Below are 27,570 nucleotides of genomic sequence, written 5' to 3' on the forward strand. Positions count from 1 at the left end.
AAAAACAGGAAGTAAACCACCAGAGTAACAACAATGAAGAGATTATCAGATTAAAGTGAAATTAAGCATGCCTCATTAACACACTCTGTCCATAATTAATGCCAACTTTCAAGGCAGTAGCATAATCCTTTCAAAAGTTATTAGAGTTGAAAGTGAAGAATGTGGACAAGGTTTTTCAGAAATGAAAAAGGGATTCTAAAGACACACCTAATCACACTATTCTACCAAAAATGTTCGAGATAAACTGCTAAAAAAACACACTTTCCTGCCCGTCTTATGATACCAAATTTTAGCATAATGTAAAAGAAGACCCGCTCTTTCAGAAAATATGAAAAAGTCAACTCCGGCTAGGTTGACCTATTTCACTTATTTTCAGTCCTCACGCAAAATAAGTGTGTGCGACTTTATGTTCGTTTTGAGGTGCACCGTCACATATGATAGAGATTTCCTAATTTCATAGATAGATATCCTTTCATGTATACATACACATGATATATTGATGTTGTTGGTCACCATAAGACTTGAAAGCATCACACACGAAGATGATTGAGTGAACACGTACGTATATTGTATCTTCGGTATATTCTTAACAATTGCCACCACGAGGAGCACTTTATAATTGAAAAAAAAAATACATTCATTAAATAATGATACACTGCTGAAAATACTTCACAATTAAAAGAATATTTGATCTACTGAAACACTATAACAGTGCAGAATATCAAATTTTATTACAGGAAGAGTTTGAAAGCAAAAACCGATAAATACGATACATAATGTACAGAATTGAATAGTGACAACTGAATTGCAACGAGGACGAAGTTGTGTTGCAAACCACTTTATTTGAGCTTTCGGGCTTCGCCTTAGTCAGATGAACGTTAACAATATACAACGACAGTGATGATAAATATATATCTTATATTATCATCAACCATGGTTGATCTGATGAAGGGCGAAAGCCCGAAAGCTCAAAGGGGTTTGCAACACATGATAATGGTCTTCGGTGTAATTCTCTTGTCACTACATAAAGTCACCTTACATCACACCGCCATCAGGCCCGTAACTAGGATTTTTATGGGGGGGGGGGGTTCAAAATTAGAAATAGTGGACCTTTCTGAGGGAGTTAAAGGCAGCCGATCGCCATCCCTAATGGTACGTAAACTCCGAACGACCGAAGTTTGTGTAATGCTACCACTGAGACAAGTTTTAGTGTATGTGTGTGCGTGTGTGTGTACGCATCATACACAAACATTGTCACCGCGAGCTGCGGTGATTGGAGGAGAGAGGCCAGAAGACGCTGCGGCGTGTGTATGTGTGTGTGTGCGTGTGTGTGTACGCATCATACACAAATATTGGCACCGCGAGCTGCGGTGATTGGAGGAGAGAGGCCAGAAGACGTGTGCCTCTTTTGGCCTCTCTTCATGCGCATGCGCACTGAGAGTGTGCGTCCATTCGGAAGCTCTCGGGACAGCCATTTTGGGTTAGGAGATAAGCACAGGGAGCTCTCTTGTAGCCTACCGTATTTTCGCTGACCCATTGAGCCAGCGCTATTCTCATTCGGGGGTCACTACATTTGATACAGAATGGGGGAGGCAGCGTGTTGCGTTCGTCTCCGTGCCGCACAAACCACTCGCCACGACCGAGTGTCTTTAAGCAACCAAGCGGGATAGGGTCTCACTCTGGGAGGGGTATATTTTCAAACGTAAAAACAATCCATTCTTCACCTTTAATAGTTTGACACATGAATCAGTGATCATCTTCGTGCCTATATACTGAATTGTTCTTGTACAAGCGCGCCGGAACACTTTTTTTTTTTTTTTGGGGGGGGGGGGGGGCAAAATGTCGACGGGGGCACATTATGTGACAGTGTGAAATCCTCGGCGAGGGAGCGAAGTGACCGAGCGGGGGTACAACGGGAGGGACTTTTTGTAAAAACAGAGTACAAAGTCGCAGCTCATTTAAAAGTAAATTTCTAGGAAATTACGCATAATGGAAAAATTTAGTGCGAAGGACTATGATTATAAAATACGGGGTACATTTATGTGACGGTGTAAGATCCTCGGCGAGGGAGCGAAGCGACCGAGCAGGGGGAGGGTGTGAGGTGGGGATACCCCCCTCCCACGATAGGGACTTTTTGTTAAAACAGAGTACAAAAGTCGTGTTTATAGATCATTTAAAAGTAAATTTCTAGGAAATTAAACTTAGGTTTAAAAAAAATTGCATTTTCGGATATGAAATTGACACCTTTTTAAGACAAGAAAAGTGCCTTTATTGTTCATATTGGTCTTCCAATAATTGATTGATAATTTGTTACAGAGGAGCAGGGGGGGGGGGCAGAAACTCGTTTTGCCCCCAAAAAATTTTATTGGGGGGCACCCCTGCCCACCCCCCCCCCCCCCCCCCCCATGAATATGGAGAAGCACAAGAGACGTTAGTCGAGTTTGGGTCATGCTGGCTTTTGGCTTTTGTTTTTGTTTTATTTTGGTTGTTGTTCTGGTTTTATCTTTAGAAATCATTCTTCTGTCGTATTTGGAGCTTTGGGAAGAAGTTTTCACTTTTTTGTTTTTGTTTTTTGTTCAAGTGGACCCTGCTCGCTAGCGGGGGGGGGGGGGGGGGTTCGTTCGAGACCCCTCAACCCCCCCTAGTTACGGGCCTGGCCATGATTATGGGTTTAAGCCCCTTGCTGCCGCTATATTCATATTTTTGTGCTTATTGCCAGTACTAGCATACCGCTGATACCACTGTGAAAATTCATAAGCACTTTTATCCCTGACGAAGGGTGAGCCCCCCCCCAAAAAAAAAAAAAATTTTTTTTTTATACAATACCAAAGCATTTTTCATTTAATGCATTCCTCTATCGTGATATTGCTATATACATGTATAATATATACTTTATAAAGCTATTTCTAGTCATAAGAGGAAATGCGGAATAAATAATAGTTTGGGGATTTTTGATAAAAGGCATGCAAATATTCAGAAAAAATGCAAATATCACCCTTTTTGAAAAATTATGCATTGATATGGGCTCAATTCAGCATTGAACTGACAAGAGCACAAATACATCTTATTCCACTAAATTCTATATCTTGATAATAAAAAAAGTAAAAAAAAAAAAAAAGCAGATATACAGTACTCTCCGCATAATCGGGTAGGCTCGGGCAGAGCGTTTCTTACCCGATTAAGCGGAGTACCCGATTAACAGAAGAACCCGGCTCATTCACAATGGACACACACAATGTGTATGTACATGACTGTACATGCATTGTACACTGCACTAAACACCTGTCTGTCTATGCAATTGTGAGTGTCAGCTACATGTGTAATGTTCGTTTACGTGTGACAAGTTGGTACGTGTACATGTGCTTTCATGTTTAATCACTCCCTAAATGATCGGTCTGCTTTGCAAAATTAAGCAGAGAATGCGATTAGCCGTGGAAAATTTGACATTCGTGATTTCTTTAAGTGTTATATAGGCGATGAAATGTGGGCAGAAATGAGATAAGAATAAAATTATTTACCCATTTATGCGGAGAGGCAACCCGATTATCAGGTAATTTTAATGTGCATTGGAACTGATTCTGACATTACTACCCAATTAAACGGAGTACCCGTTTAAGCGATACCCGATTACGCGGAGAGTACTGTACCTGAATTCCCTCAATGACCCGTTTTCTGTGCACATCCGATGTATAAACCCTATTTTTTTTTTTTTTTGGCATGGCTGCCAATCACCCATAAAATTGTATTGATGGTACAGTCTTCAATCTACACATATACTACGTCATCGGTGCCCTACTGGGGAGTATTCCTGAGGCCCCAGATCAATGATAAGGCGTTGAAAAACATTGCAAAACCCTTAAAGGGAATCAAAAATTTCCCCTTTGAAACGAATTCCCCTTAAGATATCTCGTTTTCATACGTAGTGTATTCCCCCTTTGGACGCTTCATATAAGTGATTATAACATTCAACTGTAACATAATAAATAGTTTAAGTAATCCGATCATAAGTGGTAAGGACATGATTTGCAGCTGAAATATTGCTGTTAATAAACCACCTGAATATTGATTCATTGTTTTTGTGCGATCATTGTCACTGTGATTTTGGTCGCAACAAACTTCTTTGTAAAAAGTTGACATTGTTCTGTACCATGTTAAACGATCGAATGTTCCGTTACGTCGCAATGTTTCGAAATAGATATACATATAGTCAAGATACACACGATGCATGTCGTACTGATATCAGAATGACCGCTGACGAGTTTAAGGACAGGTATTTGGTGCAAAAAACAGAACCAAATTGAAGTGTGCTTTCTCTTAATGCGCTATTGCAAATAGTCAAGCCGTAGTAGTTGGTTGAGAGAAAGATACCGACTTTCAGCATATCCTGTATAATGCACTTTTCACAGTAAGTGAGAGTGTGTTTTGAAGTTCTCACTACGTTCATCCCATTAAAAATTCTTAAACACCTTGACTGTCACATTATACTTAGGACTAAGCTTGCTTTTTTGTTCATGATTTCTTTTAGTCATAAGGCTATTCTCCACTTATCCCATCGTGTCGTTAAATCAAATGGCTGTCTGCACGAAACTTGGCGATATCGTTATTTTCGCAATAATGATCACCAACAACTTCTATCCACTATCTCGTCCTTCAATCAATACTATTTCTTGGTTAAACTATAATACTACTGCATAGTAGACATTCATCGCTTCTTGATTCATGCACCTGTTTCTGTAAAAAAAGTCACAAAAATAGTTTAGACGTGTTTTCTTGCTTTGCTCTCATCATCACCGCCGACTGTCAACTTGAATAAAAACAGTGACAAATTTTAAAGCTACATACGCAAAAGAATGATAGTCACTTTCTTATATCAAGGAAAATGCATCTGCGGTTGTAGCGTACATTACACTGGGAAATCATCACCCAATCAATTCATGTACGAAATACACGTACTTACGAGAAAGCAAATATTTAGCAGATTAATCCTGATTTATAGTCTAATTTTCAAAAATGTTCATACCTTGTTTCAGAGTAACCACGGAGTTAACGTACACGACAAGAATGTCTCACCATTCAGGACGGTTACATGCGTGTCCATAAGTGTCCACTTCAGTAATTACCAATTGTGTACTTGCACGCTCGAGACCTTGGCTTTACAGCAGCTGACAGGTGGATAAATTACCCCAGCGACTCGTCGCTATCGTCCCCGGCATTTCCCCGTGTGTAGTCGTAAGAGTCCCAGCTCGTGGTACTGCACGAGGTTGGAGAATTCGGTGCTCATTCCGTGTTTCTTATTCAGCAGTATGTCGTCGAAATAATGGTAAGGTACCCGCTCGAACCCCGTGTCCAGCCGCAGAGGGAAGGGCCAGAAACCGTAGACGTGAGTTTCTTCGCACAACTGCAGGGCTACGTGGACTATGTAGAACCCTGTCAGAAAGAATAGTTCGTAATATACTTTTGGCAGGGGAAGATACCTCTAATTAACCAATCTCTATTGAATGTTGTCCTGATCTTTTATGAAAAGCAAAGGTAATTGTAATTTGTTTTAAAAATAGAAGAAGAAATGATCTTACCAGAAGTAACCAAAACTCATCGTTCTCTTATTCTTTTACCATGCATATCAAAATAATCGAAAGAAAAATTGCACAACAGATTGGATTATTTTTCGGATTAAATATTTGCCAAAGTTCAATGTGGCTGAAGTAAAAAAAAAAAATCTCTACAGATTTTTTTTTTTTAATAACTTAACTACTAGAGAAGATCACAAATTTATTTTCCTTTCACAGAAAAGTCTTCGATTATTGATAGTAGTATAAAAAAATCGTTTGATGTCGTTGGTAACAGAACTTTACTCCACAAATTATATGTCAAAATTGTGGAATACGGGGCATCCTTAGGTCATTAATTAAAAGTTACCTCTCAAGTAGGCAGCATTATGTTTCTATTAATGATTAAAAAAAATCCAACATCCTATATTGATTGCGGAGATCCAGAAAGGTTTCCTGCTAGGTCCACAGTTATTTTTTGATGAACACTATAATAATACTAAAAACTCTCCTCTCATTTTCGCTCATCTTATTCACCATGTTTTCGTTGTTGTTTTAAAGAACGAAAGAAGAGAGAGAGAAAAAAAAATGGGGCCCTATACAAATAATTTGCCCAATCTTTTTACTTTCCCCTAGCATGCCTACGAACGCCAAAGAATACTGATCAATGTAATGAATTCATTAGGATTCAAATATGTATTGCAATGTAAGTGAAATCTTTAAACACGAGTCAAATTTAAGTTCTGTATTTTCAAATCACTCAGAGAAGCGTAAATGTACCACAAAATATCATCATAAAAAATCTGATCTTTTATAGTGATATGTCAAATTTCTCGTTATTGTCACACACAGGCATCATGGTACCAGCATGTAAACAACGCCTCTCCTTACATATCGAAAGGAACTGGAATATTGTACAAATTTATCTCCACACCTCTGTCATTTACAGGGCCTAAACTCTATAATTAATTAGGGTAGAATTAATATCTCCTTGGATTTATTTCAAGGGACAATTTATAAATGAATTATTACAAAGGTTGAAATTATCCATCCTTCTGCTCGATATCATCTCCTCTGCATGTCCACCTCTTCTTTCTCCTCTCATCTCAGTTTATTAAATCTATTCCTTCTGTTTCGTATCTTCTCATCCCATCTTTCTGTCATCATGTAGAGTTTCAGTTTCAGTTCTTTGTTGAAATTTTCTTTATACCATTCTGGTATATACTTTGTTGTTGTTATGTGTTTAAGTGACGGGTTTGTTATGTTATTCAGTTTTCGGTAGTCTAAGTAATAAAGGCCTTCCTTTTGACTTAGGCTCCCCCACTTTGGTTTATATGGCTACCATATATTTATCATTTGTTGCAAATGTGATATTATGTTATCGGAGTATGCGTTTAGATTATTTGTAACAAAATTCAATTTTATAATAATTGTAACTCAATGACTTTTTGGTTCAGGTGAAGACAAAGTGGAAATAAATTCAGATTAAATCAAAACAAGTCAAATCCAATCGAACATAAGAAAACATTAGAAAATACAAGAACGCTTGATTTTGATCAGACTGTGTTATGTTATATCATGATGCCAAATTGTAACTACACTTAGTTTCATCATGATGATAATGAATATGTATTTCCTTTAAGGAATTTTGTCATAAAGAATTTGCAGAAACCAAAAAAGTACTGAAATGGAATTTCAAACAAAATGAATTTAAGGACAATCACAAAAATGGAAATGGTACCGGTTGACGGCAGATTCGTAAAGTTTCTCCGCTTCCAGAAATCCCAGAAATTGACGAACTCTTTGGGGTTCCCTACTACGAGGTGGGGATCGTCCTCGTGGTTGTTCGCCTCGTCCTGCACCGTGGACAAACAAACGTTGTGGAGCGCAGCGGCCCCGATGCAAGGCATCCAGATGTAGCCGTGGTACTGCGAGATGTTCTTTCGAAATGCAAGGTAGTCTTCTTGTCTGGCAAGGGCATTGAATCTTTTTGGGGAAAAGAAATATAAACAAAACAAAATAAAACAAAACAGATTGATTGATTGATTGATTTTATTTTCCGTATAAAAACAACAACGGCTGGATGGCCCATATTCAGCGATGCCAACATGGCATCGCTGGTCTTCCATGGGGTCCAGAACATGGAAGTTATACAAATACAATGTGACATTGTGAAATACATAACTCTTGTAAAAATGTACATATTTGAAATACAGTATACATAGGTTGAGAGAAAGAAAACAACAACAACAACAACATCGAATGGCGAATAGCAAAAGAGAAGGATACAAATGAAAGGGAGTGGAAAAATGATAAATCATAACTTTCAATAATCTGTACTAATTCAAATAATTCTGTAATAACTCTTTTTCATCAGCAAAAAGAAAAAAAAATTAAATCAACGGGGCAGTGACCTTAAACATACTTATTCTAGATTTAAATATATGAACACTGGGGGAAATTTTGATATCCATGGGAAGGTCATTATATTCCTTAGCATATTTATACTTAAATGATTTCTTCAAATATTCAGTTCTAGGTTTGGGAAGTCTTAATTTTTGCCCAAAACGGGAGGGGTAGGAATGAATTACAATTTCAAATTCATCTTTTAAATAAGAAGGAGTTAAATTGTTCATTATCTTATACATAAGAGTAAGGGAGTGATGATGCCTTCTTTGGTCAAGGAGTTGCCAATTCAAAGCGTTATGCATTTCAAGAACAGAAACATGAGAATCAGGTTGTAATCTTAATATAATTCGGCCGGCCCTATTCTGTAATTTTTGTAGCTTATCTAGGTGTTTCTTAAACGATGACCCATATATAATGTCTCCATAATCAAAGTGAGGAAGAATCAATGACTTATAAATTAATTTCAGAATCGATTCACTTACAGAGTGTCTTAGTCTACCGAGAAAACCTACCATCTTTCCAATACTCATCAACATCTTTTCAATATGATATTTCCAATTTAAATTTTCATCACACCACAGACCTAAGTATTTAAAAACACGTACTTGATTCAGAGGAGTGTTGTGTAGCGAGACTCGTAAAACATTTTGTTTGGACATCATGTGGTTGCTTCCAAATAACATGCATACAGTTTTCTGACAATTTACACTTAACTTATTTTGACACATCCAGTTATACACATTTTCTAAATCCAGATTAAGAGCAAGTTCAATGTTGTATACTGAAGAATGAGAAAAATATAAAACGGTGTCATCGGCATATAATTGCACTTTACATACTTTAATATATTGTACCAAATCATTGATATAGATTATAAAAATCAGTGGTCCTAAAAGGGACCCTTGAGGGACCCCGCACGTTATATTAGATTCGGAGGAAAGTTTGGAGTTGACCAATGTTTGGCAGACTCTGTCCGTCATATAACTTCTCAGCCAAGCTCCGGGGGTACCATCAATGCCTATTTCCTTAAGCTTCTTCATTAGTATATCACAGTTCACTGTGTCGAAAGCTTTTCTGAGGTCGACAAAAACAGCTCCTGTATATTCATTTCTATCAATTGCATGAAGCCAGTCATCCGTGACTTTCATAAGGGTAGTAATAGTGGAGTGTTGTGGTCTAAAACCAGATTGCGCAGACGTCAGAATATTGTTTTTGTGTAGGTAAGCTAGTATCTGTCTTTGAACAACTCGTTCGAGAATTTTTGAAACACATGACAATATTGAAATAGGTCGATAATTTGAGGGATAATCTTTATGCCCGTTTTTATGAATTGGAATGATTTTTGCCCTTTTCCATGGCTTGGGAAACTTACCACTTAACAGAGATAGATTAATCAAATCAGCAATGCTATGTGATATATCAAAAGCGCATAATTTCAGCATATAAACAGATATCTTAACAAAACCAATGGATTTAACCTCTTTCAAACTACGAATGATTTTACAAACTTCACTTTCCGTCACCAAAGTAAATTCAAATATATCATTAACAGAGTTAGCTTTACTGTGAATAAAAGGTGCATCAGGAATTTGCTCTGCTAAAGTACTTCCCACTGTGGCGAAAAATTCATTAAAATGATCAGCAGTTTCAATAAAATTATCAGAATTCACATGGACTGAGCTATCACATTTCTTATTTGGTATGATAGATTTCAACAAACTCCAAGTAGATCTGGAATTTTTACTATTTTGGGAGAATTTATCAACATAATATTTTTTCTTTACTTTCCGAACTTCCGCTGTAACTTTATTTCGTAACTTTCGATACTCATTCATCATATTTTCATCTTTACATTTATATACTTTCTTTTTAGCTTTATCTCGTTTCTTCATAAGTCTATAGATATCAGAAGTCATCCAAGGTGAAAAATTATCTTTTACTCTTTTACACCGTTCAGGCATATGTTTTTCAATAACATTTAGAAACAAATTCTGCCATAATTCAACAGCTTCGTCGATAGACTCAGATTCTCTAATCTTTTCCCACGGTTGATTGTGAATATCAATTCTGAAGTCATCAATATTTAAATTTTTCCGACTTCTGAAATTTATAATTCTTGAAGAAAATGAAATATCAGACTTCCAAGTCATAATACTAATCGAATGATCACTCATTCCATTGTGAATTACAACAAAACTCTTCACTTTAAAGGGATTGTTAGTTACAATGTGATCAACCAAAGTAGCAGAAAGATTAGTTATCCGGGTCGGTTCAGTGCAATTTATCTGTGTCAACGCGTACGTAGTATTAAGATCAATATACCTTTTGGTGACACCAGATAAAGGCTGGGACAGTAAATCACAGTTTATATCTCCTACCAGGACTGTATCACAACCTAAACTGTCTACATAACCAAGGAAATTTTCATATAAATCAAAGACACCGATATTACAAGAGGGGGGTCGGTACCAAGTAGTGAACACCATTGCCTTTGAACGCTTCAAATAAACCTTTACTGCAAGCACTTCTAACTCATTCAAACTTTCATGTATGAGGTTCTCAAAATGAATCGACTTATGAACATATATCGCTACTCCTCCACCTTGACGAGTTCTATCTTTTCGCACCAGTGAGTAATTTTCTATATTGAGTTCATGATCGAAAATAGATAAATCAATTTTAGTTTCATTTAGAGCGAGTAAATGTATGTCGTTTGACGTCACAAACGCTCTAACTTCATCTATATGTCTCAAGAGACTATTGACATTTAAATGTGCAATCCTTAGACCGTTACCTCGTACATCTTGATGCAGTTCCCCTGAAGTAGGCAAATTTCTTTGTGTCATATTGACCTCATGTAAATCAACATCTGCAGCAGTTTCACAATCAATATAAAAAGGCATCTGCTTAAATAAACAAATATTACACTGCCAGTCGTTAAAAGTTTCTGTCAAATCATCATAAACTCCTTCAGAAATACCAGAACAAGCAATATGAAGCCACTGCTGGCAGTTAGTACATCTCAATCCTTTTTGATTTTTTTTCACAGGTTTCTTACAACAAACACATGGAAATGTATAAATACTAGACTTCATTTAGCAGGGAAAAAGAAACAAAAATGAAACATTGACTGTGCAGAACACAAAAGCATGAGAAAAAAAAAGTACACAAACAAGTATAATCGCATGTATATCGCGAGTATAGGAACACAATCTTCCGCAGACAGAATATAAAAGTATTCAGAGTATTCAAAGACTCCTCAAAATAACCATGTCATATTCCAACTGGATGTCAATGTATAGACTTCAATATGCATGAGTGTTCTAAAATTATGGATTTAAAACACAAATCATTCAAAATCTTACATAAATTTTAAAAACACGTGTACTAAGCATGCTAAGTGATCTCTGGTGATCACTTTGCATTCATCAGATACGTTGTACGATCTCACAAAAATAGTTTAATTTTTAAATTGTTTAAACTTTAAATATGATTGAAATGGTTACCAACAGTAACCAGCCGACCGCATAATGGAGAACAAAAATCTGATCTGTAAAACAACTGTTCAGTTAGTAGGAAAATACGCGTCCGGGGAAGGGTGAGGTAAAGCAGCAACTGCTGCTATACATCGACGAGTGATGGCGCTCTTCATCTATGAAATTCGTGAGGGTAGGGGTGTGGGGGCGGAAATGCAGTGGAAACCCTTGGCCAGAACATAAAGTGCTACAGTCAAGGGTTAATCCTAGAACAGATAATGCGATGGCTGAAATCACACAATATTTGAGTTATCATAAGCGGAGACATAGCGGCCGAAAATCAGAGGGCAAGCCAAAAGAGCACGATTCGGAGCAGGGTGGGGTAATGTGTCTACAGGTGATGGCGCTATTCTTCGATTACACTCATACATATGGGGACAATACACTACTCGGCGTCTGGCAATCATGAATACCGTGGCCTACGGCGTAATGTGCTGTAATCAGGGTGTATCCTATTCAGATATTGCGAGAGGGTGTCAGCTGGAACCATTTGCACCGCAACCAGTAGAGCAAGGCTAGCACACACAATTAGAACACAATTAAAAGCAGAGCGAAAGGGGAGTGGGGTATTGTTGCCGACAGGTGATAGCGCTATTTTTCGGTGGAATTTGTGAAAGGGGTGGGGCGACGTTGCAGTGAACAGCTTCCGGTAGTCATGGTAACCACGAGCTAGAACGTGGGGGTCCTGCAGGCAGGGGTGTTTCCAATTCAGACGATATGAGTGCTTCACACAACTGTATAGAGTTAAACACAAAAGACTTTACCGAAAGAAGATTCCCTCAAGTTGGCTCAATTGACAGCAGAATACCAGGCGATTTATCTTGAAGTGAAAGAGGCGCGTATAGACATGGTTCAACAAAAGGCAAGCCACGGCTATCGAACTTGTCCATAGAAGATGTAATTATTCAGTGGAAGTTAGTTGACTCCATCCTTTGTGCCGGAGGGATTATGCGGAGGCAGTTTGTGCAGATCTCTTTCTTTCGTGAACGCAATTCGTTTCTTTGTGTCTTTCAAAATGGCGAGAATTCGGCCATCTTGGGTCCACAGGGCTTCGATATGATTGCTGTACTTGGTTTTGATTTTCCAAAAGAGTTCTGTCCTAGTCTTTGTGAGACTTTCGTGAACGTAGATACCTCCCCCTTGAAGATTTCGCAGCTTTTTGCGATTTCTGTAGATTTCGTTTCGGATACGGTAGTTTGTGAATTTTGCAATCACTCCTCTGGTTTTGTTTTCCTTACTTGGCCCCAATCTGTGACTCCTGTCAATGTCTGTTGAATCGACGACAATATCGAGCTTGTCAGCACACAACTTTATCACAGTTTCGTCTGTGTTTTCATTCACATTCTCCTTAATCCCGTGAAATATTAGGCAGTTTCTTCGAGAATACTGGTCCGACTCGTCCTGCTGGTCGAGTAGAGACTCAATGTGTTTCTCGAGAGAAGCTATACGAGTATCTCTCGTCTGCATCTCAAAATCAATATATACAGAAACAACGGACGACTAAAATTTGTGCTTATTAGGTACAGGGAACCGGGTTCGATTCCCGAGTCTTACTGAGCAATGTTGCGTGTAATCATACTGTCCCCTCTGGTATTATGATAGAGGCAAAACACTCTGTCCCTTTCATAGGCCATAAAATGGAGGTCCCGTGTGTGCGAGAGTTACATCTCATTGACGTAAAAGATCGCGCTTCATTCATTGATGGTAAACATGGTAAAGAGCAAGGTGCATCACCCGGTGGAGTGGGCTTGCCTCAGAATTGCCTTGATAATTTTGGGTTGTTTCTGTTAAAGTAATCTCTCTCTCTTTATCGAACAAACATTCCATCGCTGTTTACCAAATCACAAACGGGCGTAAAACACATTATAGATGCGGAGAGAAACGTGATCACCAACCATCACCTTGTGCTCCGCAATCACTTTTTTTTTTAAATATTACGAGAGCAATAGCAGTGTGTATTAAGTTAATACGTAAAACAATGCTAGAGTTGAACAGATTTACGATGGTATACTTCTTATATAGGCTCTGTCAGTCTTATACACACACACACACACACACACACACACACACACACACAAAGAAGACAAGTGGGCGGTATTAAAGAGCATAATACAAATCAAATCGATAGAATGAGTCTATGCGACATTCAGAAAGATGGTTTTTCCTCTCTTTATCTTCGATTTGGCGTTTCCACCTTTCCATTATTTGCACTTGATTAGTTTTTGGTTTTCATGCCAGCATCATTTTCAAAGCAGTGCTTACTTTCTGAAAAGTATACTTGGGTTGAAAGTAGTCAAATTGCTCTTCTCTCCCGCGTCGTCTGTGAATTTCTTTATGGGCGCAGCGTTACATCTAGTAAAGATAGATGGGAAAGGTAAGAAATGATCGCTGTTGTCATAGCAAAAAATTCAGAAGTTCCTTTCCAAAAGGTGCTAACTCCACTTTTAATAATAAGGAAAACCTGGATTTTTATTTCATAATGCCTGTATATGTTTTCGTGCAATGACTTTATGTTCTGAACGCGGGGTGATGTGGAGCTCTACACTGATTTAAGTATTGAATTTCATACTGTGGGGAGTTTTATGGATTTAGCATGGTATGTTTTGTAACAAAACTTCAGCAAAGTGATGTACAACAAGCATACAAGCAAAGCTTGTAATAGGTGACTAGATTCTGTGACCTTGTGTAGTTTGTGTGGGATGACTTATTACCACACATTCTCTTCCTGTTTCCTGATTTGGTTTCCGATTGGATCCAACAAGATTTAGACTCTTTTGGAAAAAAAAAATAGAAATGGATTTAGCATATTTTAGAACATAACCGATATTTCCTTGCCTGATTTCTCTCTTGTATTTTCAGTATCAGGTCTTACGAGAGCTTCAATACTTTGAGAATTTAATGTGTGGAACAGCTTAGGTGAATGGAACTACTTAGATGAATACATTTTAGCAAAATAAGTCAAATTTGACGAAAAAATGGATTTAGTACCTTTTCAAAAAGGAAGTATAAGATTATGTACACATGTATATATACATCAGATATACTTATTTCAAAAGATATGATCGCAGAATGGCATAGAAGGCAAAAAATCAACACATGTGACAAGAGCGAAGCACGGATGAGCAAAATTCGATTCACTTTAAAAAAGGTCTTGGTTGATGACGTTTGAAACCGATGTTATAAGTCCTGCTGTATGGGCATTTTAGGTTGACCTTACTTGAGTCCTTTTGGAACAAAGCACGACACATGAAGTGCGATTTCATATAATTCTTTTTGAATCCGAAAGTTAGAGCTGCATAAAAAATAATCACAACAAATAACATGATTTTGATCGAGCTCATCATTTTCACATAATTTCTATGAAAGAAGAGATAATTTGGTCCAACTCGCAAATTGATGTGATTGGATGTGATTTGTTCCTCCTATTATCAGACAATATTGTCGGCCATTGCTTAATTCTCATCCATAAGCCTCAGAGCTTTCACGTTCTCTGAGATAGCAATTTTGTTCCCAAACAGAAGAGCAATATATGGGATGATAAAGTTTGACACGTTTTCAGGAAACGATGCTATTTTGGTGTCTGATGTCTAGAGGAAAAGAGGCGAATTAGAGTATCAAAGCTCATTTGTTTGTTTGTTTGATTTTGCTAAAGAAAAAGATTTAAACCGATTCTTCATATCATTGATAGTCACCTGTAAAATTATAACAGTCACAATAGCTATAGATTCGTATGATTTATTCACTAGTAAAATCACCTCTGACGTATTGTTATGAGGATGCACTTGAAGTAATTGAACACTACTATGAATCTGTATGACTATTTGACTGGTTGACATCTTGTCTTTTCTATGCACAAAAAGGTTAAATACAAAGGGAGAGTTGCTCTACCTAATGAAAAAACGAAATTGAGTAATTGGAAAATTAAAAGATCTTAATGTGCATCGGTACCGGAAAACCATATCGCTGGAATCGATTTCGCTTCCACATCCGCTGTTTAGAAGGCTTCCGCTGTTCCCCACCACTGCGCACTTCTTGTAGTGTTTCTCTTGGAACGGACTCACCTGTAATCGAGACAAAAAAATTCAAAGTGCGACAGACAAAAGTTGATTATGATTCCTTTCAATCGACGTTTGAAAAGCGTTTTGTCCTGTTACATTATCATTTCATTTTCTGTTTGTTTGTGTATAGACGAGGTTCATGACGCGTTGCCTGAGGGCAAAAAACAAACCTCATCTAGCCCATACCAGCCTGTTTTTCATTTGACGTGCTCATGGGAAGTATTGTTTATTTTCATGTAACAAAAGAGTGAGGCAAAATATAAAGCATGCATTACACAAATTATTCTAATTCTTCTATCAATTTGTAAAAGATACATTATGCACTGAGGATCACTAGTTATGTAATAAAATTTATGAGCAATTAGGTAGATCAACCAAGAACAGCAATCCATATTCTGCAATGTTGAAAAAAAGAAAAGAACGTATAATGGTGTAAAAAAGTGATCGATTGAAAAGAAGGGCTTGTAAAACATGGATCACTCAAAACACAATAATATTATGTTATCAAATATCATCCAACATCTATCCAAGAACAGCTAAAGAATATGGTGAACCCCCCCCCCCCCCCACAATAATGAAATCATACATTCACGCAGAAGTACACAAGCACTTAAAACGCGTGCATTTTATACAAAAGACGCGACAATGTACATGAAAGAGAGCACGATGATATTACAAAACAGAAAGTTTTATGAAAAAAATTATGAACCGGCAGACTGCAGCGCAGTGGGAATCAGACTTATTTTAATACCTCGATGGTTACAGCGTTTATCTTTCACTCGTTTCCTCTGTATATTCCTCATGTTTATGCATTTTTTCCAGTTTGCCTATGCATTATTACAAACTCCTTGTGTATCAATTTAAACATTGAGCAGATGATGATGAAAATGCCGATATTACACTAGTAATTACAATAAGATTTGGATGTTCTGAGGACATAAATTTTTACAGTTTATAAATAAGTTTAACGAAGCATTGTGATAAAAATACATTGAGTTGTTGCGTTTTTCTTCTATAACATGTCCCATGTTGCGGAGATGTTTGCTGAGAGATACAGCCCTTCCTCGTGACAAAACGACTTGGAAACTATTCTCAAAGATTAGGTGTAAGTGCATGAGGGGCTGGGGAGGAGGACCGAATCATCAATGGCCTTGTGTTATTTTGTTTTAAAAATGAATGTACTGAAAGCGAACATAAATTGAACAATTTTTACGTTTCTCTTGTATTTGCCAATGCTTTTACTTCAAAAATATCATTAACTTTAATTTTACAAGGATATTATACGAACGGAAAAGGATGTGATTGATGCACATATGAAAATTGTGTTTATTCTGAAGAAAATGTATGACTATTTTAAAGACGAAACAATATCTATCATAATTAACATCAATTTACAATTAAAAAGGATTTGAAAAGGGATGTCATTCCTACAGTTATTATAATTTTTTTCAGAGGAATATGAATAATTATCATAATAATTATTATAATTAATTATTATTATAATAATCTCAAGAAAACACAATATTTATCATCATTAAAACTATAATTTCCTTTGGAAGGATTTGACTAAGGATGTCATCGCATCGGATGATTATGGATAGCATTCCATACATCAAATTTATATAGTTTGACGGATTTGTGAACCATGAGGATTCTCTCTTTCTAAAGAAAATGCTATTGAAGATATGAGTTTGATATGAGTTTGATATGTTTTTGTTGCAGTAAAAAATGTTAGGTGCTTGCGGTAACCATTTTTTTTTTTTGTATCCTCAAACTTTTAGAATTGTACGCATAACAATTAAAAGAAAAAGAAAAATTACGTCAGTGGACCTGACGTATTCTATTTAATGTCATTACCGGTAAGTAAAATTTGAATTACATTGGATTGAATGGATATACATTCCAATTTTAACGGCGTCACCAGAGTGAAGGGGATAAACTTATCAAATAAGACGATTTGATTGTGGGCATGACTTGAAATGAATGGAATCCATACATTGCTCTCAAATTCATACACCACATTTCGGTAATTAGTTTGCTTCTATTACGTTTCTTCAGTCGGTCTGTAATGATTGACTCGTTTTCAATCCTTGTGTGTGCGAGTGCCTGTCCGTTTTGTGTGTGTGTGTGTGTGTGTGTGTGTGTGCTGCTTTTGTGTTCGTATTAGATTTATCGTCAACATGTACCTGATATTGAATGAAACTCAAATAAAGAATATCATGAAACACACACAAATGTGTGTGTGTGTGTGTGTGTGTGTATCTGTCTGACGGAGTGCTTGCATGTGTGCGACTGAATGACTTCTTTATGCATCGATCAATATTTTTGTCTCGCCAAGCAAACCCAAGTCAGACGTTAAACAAATTAACTTTCGAGATTGTAATGGGTATTAAACCAATGTCCTTTATAGCAGGAAGTACAAAACGCATGATATTTGAGTACACCACTCAAACTGTTTCATCAACGTGCTCAATACGAAACGCTAAAAAACTCCCCAAACACCAAGCCATATGGTCTGTATGCAACGAGGATGAGGCTAATATTGGCATGCGTCTTGACTCAATCAAGAAGCGTAAATGGGAGTACTGTTTTATTTTGCTTTGACTACTTAAACTGCACTGGTCTATAGACGCAGCAGACTGTTCCAGCGGGTTAATTTTCATATTTCACTTTACATACAGAGCGGTGAGTTAATGATCGTTATCAGCATTACGAATATGGAGAGGAAGTTTATTCCAGAGAGACGGGAAATAACAGAAAAAGCCCTATCACCATAGCTGGTGCAGGTGCGGGGACCATGTGATAGTTGGAGAGTGGAGGAAGTGGAGGAAGTGGAGGAAGTTAGCTTAGTCGGTAGCGCTTCTGCCTCTCGATCCAAAAGATCCGGGTTCGATTCTCGAGTTCTACTGAGCAATGTTGTCTGTAATCACACTGTCCCCTCTAGTAGAGGTAAAACATTCTGTCCCTCGGATAGGAAATAAATAATGAGATCCCATGTCTGCATGTGTGAGAGAGTCAAAACTCATGCACGTTAAAGATCCCGCTTAATTTATTCATCTCATAGAGTAGGGTGTTTGACCCGTTGAAGTGGTCCCGCCTAACATCCAACTGGACCCCATGGAAGACCAGCTATTGCAGCTGAACATGGGCTATCCAACCACTTTCTTAGATGGAAACGAAACAAAACAAAACAAAACTTCGAGGTAATGAATATACATCTCTAACTATATACAGAAGGCAAAAAAAGAGAGAAGAAGTACAGTGGATTATAAGTATTGAATGTATCTGCATATGCACACGCCTTGCACTAAAGACTAATTCTAACAACATGCAAAATATGAAGGAACCCTTATGGCAGAGTTTGTGATTGTGGGTTCCATTGACAAATACCAACGTGATATATATGAATATGTGAAAATATGTGAATAATTGAGAGGAGACACACCCTGAGTACCTATAGAATCCAAAATAGCAGGGTACAAAGGGCAAAAGAAGTAAAGAAAAAGAGAGAGGCAGATGTGGGTGAAGAAGAAAAGCTAGTACAAGTATACAGGCATATCTACCGCCATGTTCGTAAAAACTTGAAGTCAGAGAATTGACGTTGAGACAATGGAAGCAAATCGCTGAGACCAGAGGCAAACCAAGCGTGCACTAGAAGTAAATATGTCATGCATTATGAAAAAGGACAATAACTAACAGAACAATGCACATTAGTCAGGGAATTTACAATCATTAGTATCATTGAAGAGAGTTTTTGTTGAAAAAATAACAAGAGAAGAATATTTACTAGCTATTATCTTAGGACAGACCGAACCAAAATTAATGACAATGTTAGCAATATTATTTTCTAGGCTAAGAAATGTGCGAGTATGTGGAAGTTGAAATGCAACATTTCGTCTCGCAGGGTAAAAATGGTTTGCATATCATGTGTGTTTTTCTTAGAAAATATGGGTAAATCACTGGCCGATAGTTGATTAAAACAATAATGTGAATAACTTAATAATCATAATATACTCATATAATCAATAATCATAATAACTATAATCATATGGTATTCATTATAAAAGAAAAGTATAATTAGAGTTAGAATAAAAGCCAAAGGAGTTGATCCGGTTCTTCGCATCTTTTAGTTTTTCGATTTCTGATTTTGTTGTCTTAATGCGCTTGGTAACATCATACAGAGATTTATGAAATATTGCTTCGATGCATCGATAATATCAAGGTGAAAGTGATTTTTGAAATGCTTGTTCGTCTTCGCTTGATATCCCTTCTCTCCTTGATACTGCAATGTTTATTTTGTGTTGTAATTAAATAAACCCCAAGTCTTTCCTCCTAGCAATGATACGACTTCTGTTGTTCTGTCCCTGCTCTTTTAATGTCTTAAATGTTGTAGTATATGATTCAAAACATGCATAATCAGATAGAAGATTCACAAGTATCCTACTGTCGACACTTACTAAACTTTTATTTTCTTTCATTTATTGAATACCCCAAACAAAGGAAACCAATCGCAAATGAATATTTGATTCCATATAAGTAGGCCCTACATAAACTCAATACCGATATCAAACTCATCAATGTAAAATTGCTGTCAAGGAAATTTCTAGGAATTGAAATGTAATAAATCTACTGTCTTTGGTGACATATACATATTTGTTTGGAGGCAGCTACACCATAATAGCCAGCACTTTGTGTATACATATATATATATATATTTGTGTGTGTGTGTGTGTGTGTGTGTGTGTGTGTGTGTGTTTGATCCTCTTGACTCATTTGAGCTATAGAAGCCAATGTCGATCCCTGATTAACCTGTCTTTGCATTGTGTTATGCCAAACTTCCTGCGTACTGATTTAACCATTGGGCAGATAATCATCACAAACAAGAGCAAAAACAGTATAATAACAAGAATAGTGGATACTGATCATGACAATGAAAATAATGCTGATGTAACACTTATTATTTTGAACAGATACTATCAAAGCAATCTATAATGTTAAAAATGATAATGACATTGTCAGGTGAGGAAATGATTTTGTATGTACTTGATAACCCAGCGATCAGCAGCAAGCAAAACAAAGTGAGCTGAAGAAATATCTGATCTGCTAGTCACTAAGGAATCTCTTTCTTTCGTGCATCACGTTTGCCATAACACCTTTTCACCTCGGAGTAATGAACTTCACCAACGAAGAACTTGTCCTATTGCAGAGAAAATGAATGTCACCAGAGTAAAAAGGGGAAGGAGAATAAACAGGAATGTCATCTTCACGGTTCGCATCATTCGTACACCATTCTTCTCCTTCTTAGATGAATACTCCGCCTTTGTCCTTGAGTTTGTTGATTTTTCTCACAACCTAGAAGCTAGAAGAAGAGTAGATAGAGCTAGAAGATCTGGGAAATATACCGCAATATTTTGCAGTTAGAGAAAGGTTTGCAGAAAAATTGTGAGCGGCTGAGAAAATAAACTTAAAGGCTTGATGAAGCGACGAAAAAAAGAATGAAACTAGAAATGCCGCTAAGGCGACTGGTATGCCTCCGCCATAATGCATGATTCTCCTAATAGGTCTATAGTACATGTGGACAATGTGTGATTACATTTTCACAAAATTGGCAAAATATTAAAATTACACAAATGTGATGAATGTTCTCCTTCCTTGACTTAGGTTTAATTGGACGAATAGGAGAGCATGTATTTAGGGATTTAAGGACTTTAACGTGACTTTGACCCATTCATAAGTTTATGTATTGAGTAATTTTCAAGGCATGGAGAAAAAGTGCAATTTCTGTATTGAAAAGTACATTGTTACCATTTTCATCTGGCCTTTGACCCTAAAATTCATAGGATAATCACTGTCAGGCAGAACATGCATAGATATGTAGTAAGTTTCAAGATAACTTGAGCCACTTCCGAGATATGGAGGGAAAAGTTAGTTCAGCACTTTACCTTGATCTTTGACCTTTTGACCTTTGAGGCAAAAGAAAAAGAAAAAGAAAGTTTCTAGAGAATCTCTATTAGGTTATACATGCATACACCAAGTGAAAAAAAAAAATAATCCTGCTGGCATTGCATAAATATGAGGGAAATAGTAAAATTTTGAAGTGTTGCCCTTGATCTTTGACCCCTGACCTTTGACCCTGAACCCTAAATTCTCTAGATAATCACTGCCAGTCAGCACACGTATATATACTACGTTCCATGAAGATACCTTGAACAATTCCAAGGTACGGAGAAAAAAACACGAAGTTTTAATATCTTTACTTGACCTTTTGACCTTTGACCTTTGACCTCATGACCCCAAACTTTCACCAGAGAATCTTAATTGGGTAATTCATGTATACACTAAGTTTCAAGAAAATATCTTTAGGCATTGCATAGATATGGTGGAAATAGTGAAATGTATGTATTTGACCTTGACCTTTTGACCTTTGACCTTGAGCATGTGCACCAAAAGTTGATAGGCACAACTTCACCCCCTATTAAATACACATACATGCCAAGCTTCATTAGGATAACTCAAAAGGTCTTTCAGTTACGCTGTCCACAAAATTCCTTACGGATGGACGGACGGACCGACAACCCGAAAACATAATGCCTCCGGCACCATGCATTCGTGGCGGAGGCATAAAAATGAACGTGGCTACCTAAATACGTGTTGAAGGAAAACTCTTTTTGACTTTCATAGACTACTAAAATCAAAGAAACAACAATGGAAGTTTGGTTTCTAGAAAAAAATAAGTACGTTTATGCTTAATACTTTGCAGCAAAGCAACAACAAAATAATGTATGGAAATTCATCAAACGCGCTATGCTCCTGTCACTTCGAGGCTTTTTCCCTGTCTTGTACTTGTAAATAGTAAACTTATAACGTATATTTTTTTTTTGTCACTTTACATTGTCATTGATGGATGTTGTAAACACAACCCTTTATGATTTGTGTGGAAACCTAATAAATGATATGAAAGAAATGAATAACAACATTGTATAATCTCTCAATTCGTCACTTACTTTGAGCTTTTTAAAGTTCCCCTTTGGTTCAATAGCTATGGCTGTATACAGAATAGTTGATGGGAAGGATGCAAGTTCTTCTTTTTGATTTTACAAAGTGAAGTTAATGAAGATCCACGTGGTGTAGACATTGAGACCGTTGACTCCGGGTAAAGATATGACTCAAGTTCCACATCTTTTATATGTTTATATCATCTCATTTACTTAAACATTCTGTGTGTTTCATTGCACTACCCCCTTTTTTTTATACAGACAACGTTATCGAAAGTGGATTTATTTTTAAGATTTCCTTTTAACAAAAACAAATGAGATACAAGATAAAAAACAACAACCTCAAATAGCTTGAGAAAAAAAAACACCAAAGCGTAACCAACGATCACTCTGTGTAGTGACATGATTCTTGATTGACTAAAGCGCTGTGGGAAATAAACAGCTTACAAAAACGTTATCTCTTGTACAAGAAACCCACAAGGGTTACAGAGTGAATAAAAGTGTACGTTTTCGTGTCTTCGTCTATTCTACGTCGCAACAAAGCTTACACAAATGTCACAATAGTGAGCATGCTGTATTGTGATTTAATCTAGAGACAACGAGGATAATGTGCCTTCCCTATCCTAGAGGGCAGAGGTGGTAAGATCCCATAGGGAAGGGGGGGGGGGAGGAGGAAAGTCCCCCTTTCCCTCGATTTCGAGGGGGTCCCTCTAAATTTTCAAAGCTTAATATTGTTACTTACTATATTTTGTTGTCTTTCTGAAAGATTTTTTTGTTTATAGGAACCAGTTCAAAGTGTGACTGTTGTTCGCTTTGTTTGTTTGTTTCTTCTTTGAGCGGGAATGTTTTCCCTATATTTCGCAAAAAATATGCACCAGATTGCTTAATTCTGGTTCCAAAAATTCAAGAGCTCTTTCGGGTGAGAGGGGAAGGGGGATACCCCCCCCCCCTTTCACAACCTTCCCCATTCAGTACATTTCCATGGGATTGGTAGGCCAAAGGCAGTGAAGTCGCACACCACGATTTAGCCACTTACATTACCCCGAATGTTCATATTTCTTTCTATTTTTCATTAATTGTGGTTCAAATATTCCACCAAAAGTGTGCATAAGATCGCTTAATTTCAATTCTAAATGTGCAAAAGCTCCCACACCCGGTTCCCCTTTCGGTCTACCTCATTAATAGACTTATCTAGCACATAATGAAAAGGCGCACGTGCGGATCAAGAGTTGATATGAGGTACCGCGATTTAGACATTCACCTTCGCCCAGTAACATGAATTGTATTACTTTTTGATTTATTGCACCAGATTGTCGGATTTTACTCCTAAAAGGTCTTAAGTTCGATGTTGTAAGAGGAGTATTAGTCCATGGGCCAGGCCAGATATTGGTACCATCTGAGGTGGCAATACCTTTTTGGTGTCATTTTGTTTGTCGGGCATAGATATGCTTATCAAGCTATGATAGCATTTCCAAATGAGTAGCTTAGTCATAGTAAATGAATTTTAAACCAATTCGGTTTCGTTGTTATATCCCTGTACTTCTGAATCGAGACCAACCGCTATACAAAGAAGAGCACTGTCTTCTGTATGTTCACAGGTGTTCTGTTGTAAACGCTGTGCGCTTAGTCTTTATTCAAGGCAGCGAAGGGAATATCCAAGGGTTATGATGTCCACAGCTCTTAGTCTAATATTCAAGACGGCGAAGGGAATATCCAAAGCTTATGATACAGTGTATATCCCTTTATCTAAAAACAACAACAACAACAAAGCAATTTCTCGTGAATTTTAACGTATTTTTCAATTATTTATCATTTTCCGGTGAAAACGCTACGTTGAAAACGCTAATACCAAGCCAATGTCGCTTTATTTCCATCCAACAATGAAAGACTATGCAAAAACAATGTACCGGTACACTACAATACATTATAATTTATAATGTTGTAAATGAACAGAGTGATATTTGTTTCATTTAAAACTGATGTATTTGTTGAGAGGGTGGTATAAAAACAGTATAGATAATCCCTTTTATTAGGAACTTTAGATATGATAACGGTACATTGTTCTAGATAAAGACTAAGCGCACCGCATGACAGCTGTGGACATCATAACCCTTGGATATTCCCTTTGCTGCCTTGAATAAAGACTAAGCGCACCACGTTTACAACAGAACACCTGTGGACATACAGAAGGTAGTGCTCGTATTTGTATAGCGGTTAGTTTCGATTCAGAAGTATAGGGATATAAAAACGAAACCAAATTGGTTAAAAATTCATTATTATGACTAAGCTACTCATTTGGAAATGCTATCATAGCTTGATAAGCGCATCTATGTCCGACAAACAAAATGACACCAAAAAGGTTTTGCCACCTCGGGTGGTACCAACAACCCATTTTTCGGCTCTTGGCCCATGGACTATATACCCCGTGTCACCATCTCCCCGGAATATCAATTACTATTAGCCCGGAGGGGTCGGGTGGTATTTACACTAGGAAAGCGGAAACATTCCATGAAAATTGTTTGTCGTTTGTCACAACATTAGAGACTCTACATCCCATCATACAAGTGTCATGTGCTTTTCCTGTGAGCTAAGAAGGTATGCCTATAATCATCCCAATAGAAACATACTCGTGGACCGTTCTTACCTCTGGAATGTATCTGCGTAGCTCTTTGGTTACGTTGTAGTAGTACAGCCGCCGATTGTCTTTGCCAACGCCCACCCTGGTGCTAGCGTAGAACGGGTACTGAGAACCGAGGGGCGAGTTTTCGCGGGTCAGTATCAAGGTGTTTCTGGAGTCCAAGCCGTCTTCTGCCAACTCTCTCCTATCAGGTGATCGATATACAATGATACACAGAGAGCAAAGGCATACATTGATTTGAACGGATCTGCACTCGCAGTGTCATGACTGAATTGCCGTGGCATACATAAACTTTAGAAATACAAGTCCTTTAACGTCCAAAAAATCATGAAAAATATTCAGTTCCTTATCATATTTAGGTACAGCAAGACAATGAGAGTTACATATAATATCACAAATGTGGTGATATCATGATACATTGGAAAATGGAAAAAAAAAAAGTATTTCAGAACTCAGTATGTAAGATACTTGCGAGTATAAAGGGGCAAACTTTATCAATATTGATTGTGAGTGATTGTAGCGGCACGAAAGTACATTCACCAACACTGTGTCTCCCAACAGGATAGATACAGCACCACCTCACAAAGTTTATTAAAATCCATAAAACTCCAAACAATACCTATTTTACCTAATTTACTTTAAATATGAAACACCCTCACCCCCACACTAGAGCACATTCTTACAAACAGGAGAATACAAATAAACAGAGTCATAAATCAATAAATAGAAGAAAATTACTGGTTCTATTAATTGACAACATACACTGCAGTTGCTTAATCGAATTCATTATCAAAATACATGTTATTTTTCTTCGTATATATAAATTCAATATTGATAACATAACAATGATTAAGGAAAAACATTGTCCTAAAAAATCACCTTTCATCATGTGGACTTTGCGTCCAACACATCGAAAGGGTGTATACCAAGAACCTTGTCTGGCTGACGGCTCAGAAGAGTAACAATTTTAATCGCATGTACACAACTTGACATGTATTCCTGAAGAGTCCTCCTAGTGGGCAAATTGGTAGAACGATGTGTTAAAGTCGATAGCACCCAAGCAATCGTATTTCCTACAAGCTACATACGATTCACTCTCGCTTTAGTCCACCCCAACTGACATTCTTATAAAAATGTTTAAGCCACATCCGTTTTTGTGGTTAAATGCCTATCCCACAAAAGACTGCATCATGGGCGGATAGCCCTCAAGTAGCTTTCACAACACGTGGGACAATGAGAGGGTTGTTGGTTACGCGTAATTTCACAAACTGTTCTATACTGAGGTAACTCAGCATGCCAGTGCAGGCATTGTGAAATCTGGCACAGATGGGATGGGGCTTCATTGTCATCTGCTTCCAGTGCCCCAACATGGAAAGTTAAAATAATCATCTACGATCATGTGGACATTGGAAATGGATGATTCCTTGATCATGGAGACATCGGAAGAGTTCCAGGCTGATCTCGTCAGCAACATCCGGTCTGGAAACGGAACAAACCTAAAGATATCTTTTTTCCTGCAACTTGAGACAACGGAAGTCAACTCGCAGTCCTCTTGAAGTACAAATTGTACACCAACTTCAGAGCAGTCAACTGATGGTCGCAGAGCAACGCGTGGACTCCTCCGCTAAGATGGGTCCGGTCTTCGGGAAAGACCGTGTATGAGTTAGGGAACATCTTGATGTCCTGAATCGAATTACCGAGCCAGGTTTCTGTTGCAACAGCATCTGTTTTTTTTTTAAAGTATCTCTGCTCTTTTCCCAAGAGATGACTTGACATCGATATTGAGGAAGTGCATGGGGCGTTTCGTATTGACTGGCACTTGTTGGTGTTAACCTAGGGGTATGTCTTTCCATTAAAACCTCGATAGTTGGCGTTGTGCACAGGGACCATCTGACGTACTGTGGTGAAAGTGTATTTAGTTCCACTCTACACCACTGTTTGATTATTGAGATTCCTTACTCCCTTATGAACACACACTACACCCTGCAAGTTCTGGTGAGAATCCTATCATCCGTTCTTGGGTTACTGGGAGATTAGGATTATTCTATGTCTTTTATGACCCTATCACCTTTGACCTTTGACTTCATGATCGTCAAGCTATTATTTATTCAAATTCTTACTTCATTATGAAAATCCTTTTCAAATTGTGTGAAAATCCGATCACCCGTCCCTATAAGTTATTGGGAGATTATTAAAGCTTATTTCATGTCTTTTATGTCCCTGTCATGACCAATGATCTTCGACCTCATGACCTCACTATTTGATTGTTTCTTTCTTACCTCACAAACACACCCTTCAACTTTGGTGAAATTCGTTTATCCGTTATCAATTTGTTTGTGGAAAACAAACAGACAGAAAGACAGACAGACAAACAGACAGACAAAAAAA

At 37.5% G+C, this 27,570-nt stretch overlaps 1 protein-coding gene across 1 annotated transcript in view; it reads right to left on the reverse strand.

Moving 5' to 3' along the window:
- Positions 1-5,042: 5,042 nt before the first annotated feature.
- Positions 5,043-27,570, reverse strand: part of LOC139716508 (alpha-N-acetylneuraminate alpha-2,8-sialyltransferase ST8SIA3-like) — a 32,808-nt gene continuing 10,280 nt past the window's right edge. The window contains exons 2-6 of the mRNA XM_071628049.1: positions 25,189-25,366; positions 15,440-15,552; positions 13,754-13,843; positions 7,288-7,532; positions 5,043-5,427 (exon numbers count right to left, since the gene is read on the reverse strand). Coding sequence (XP_071484150.1) covers positions 5,198-5,427; positions 7,288-7,532; positions 13,754-13,843; positions 15,440-15,552; positions 25,189-25,366 — 856 coding nt within the window. The 3' untranslated portion in view covers positions 5,043-5,197. The remainder of the gene's footprint in view (positions 5,428-7,287; positions 7,533-13,753; positions 13,844-15,439; positions 15,553-25,188; positions 25,367-27,570) is intronic.

The sequence above is a fragment of the Diadema antillarum genome, unplaced genomic scaffold (assembly GCF_040938485.1).
Source record: "Diadema antillarum isolate AM-2024a unplaced genomic scaffold, OU_Dant_1.0 scf00000066, whole genome shotgun sequence".
In the NCBI taxonomy this organism is placed as follows: domain Eukaryota; kingdom Metazoa; phylum Echinodermata; class Echinoidea; order Diadematoida; family Diadematidae; genus Diadema; species Diadema antillarum.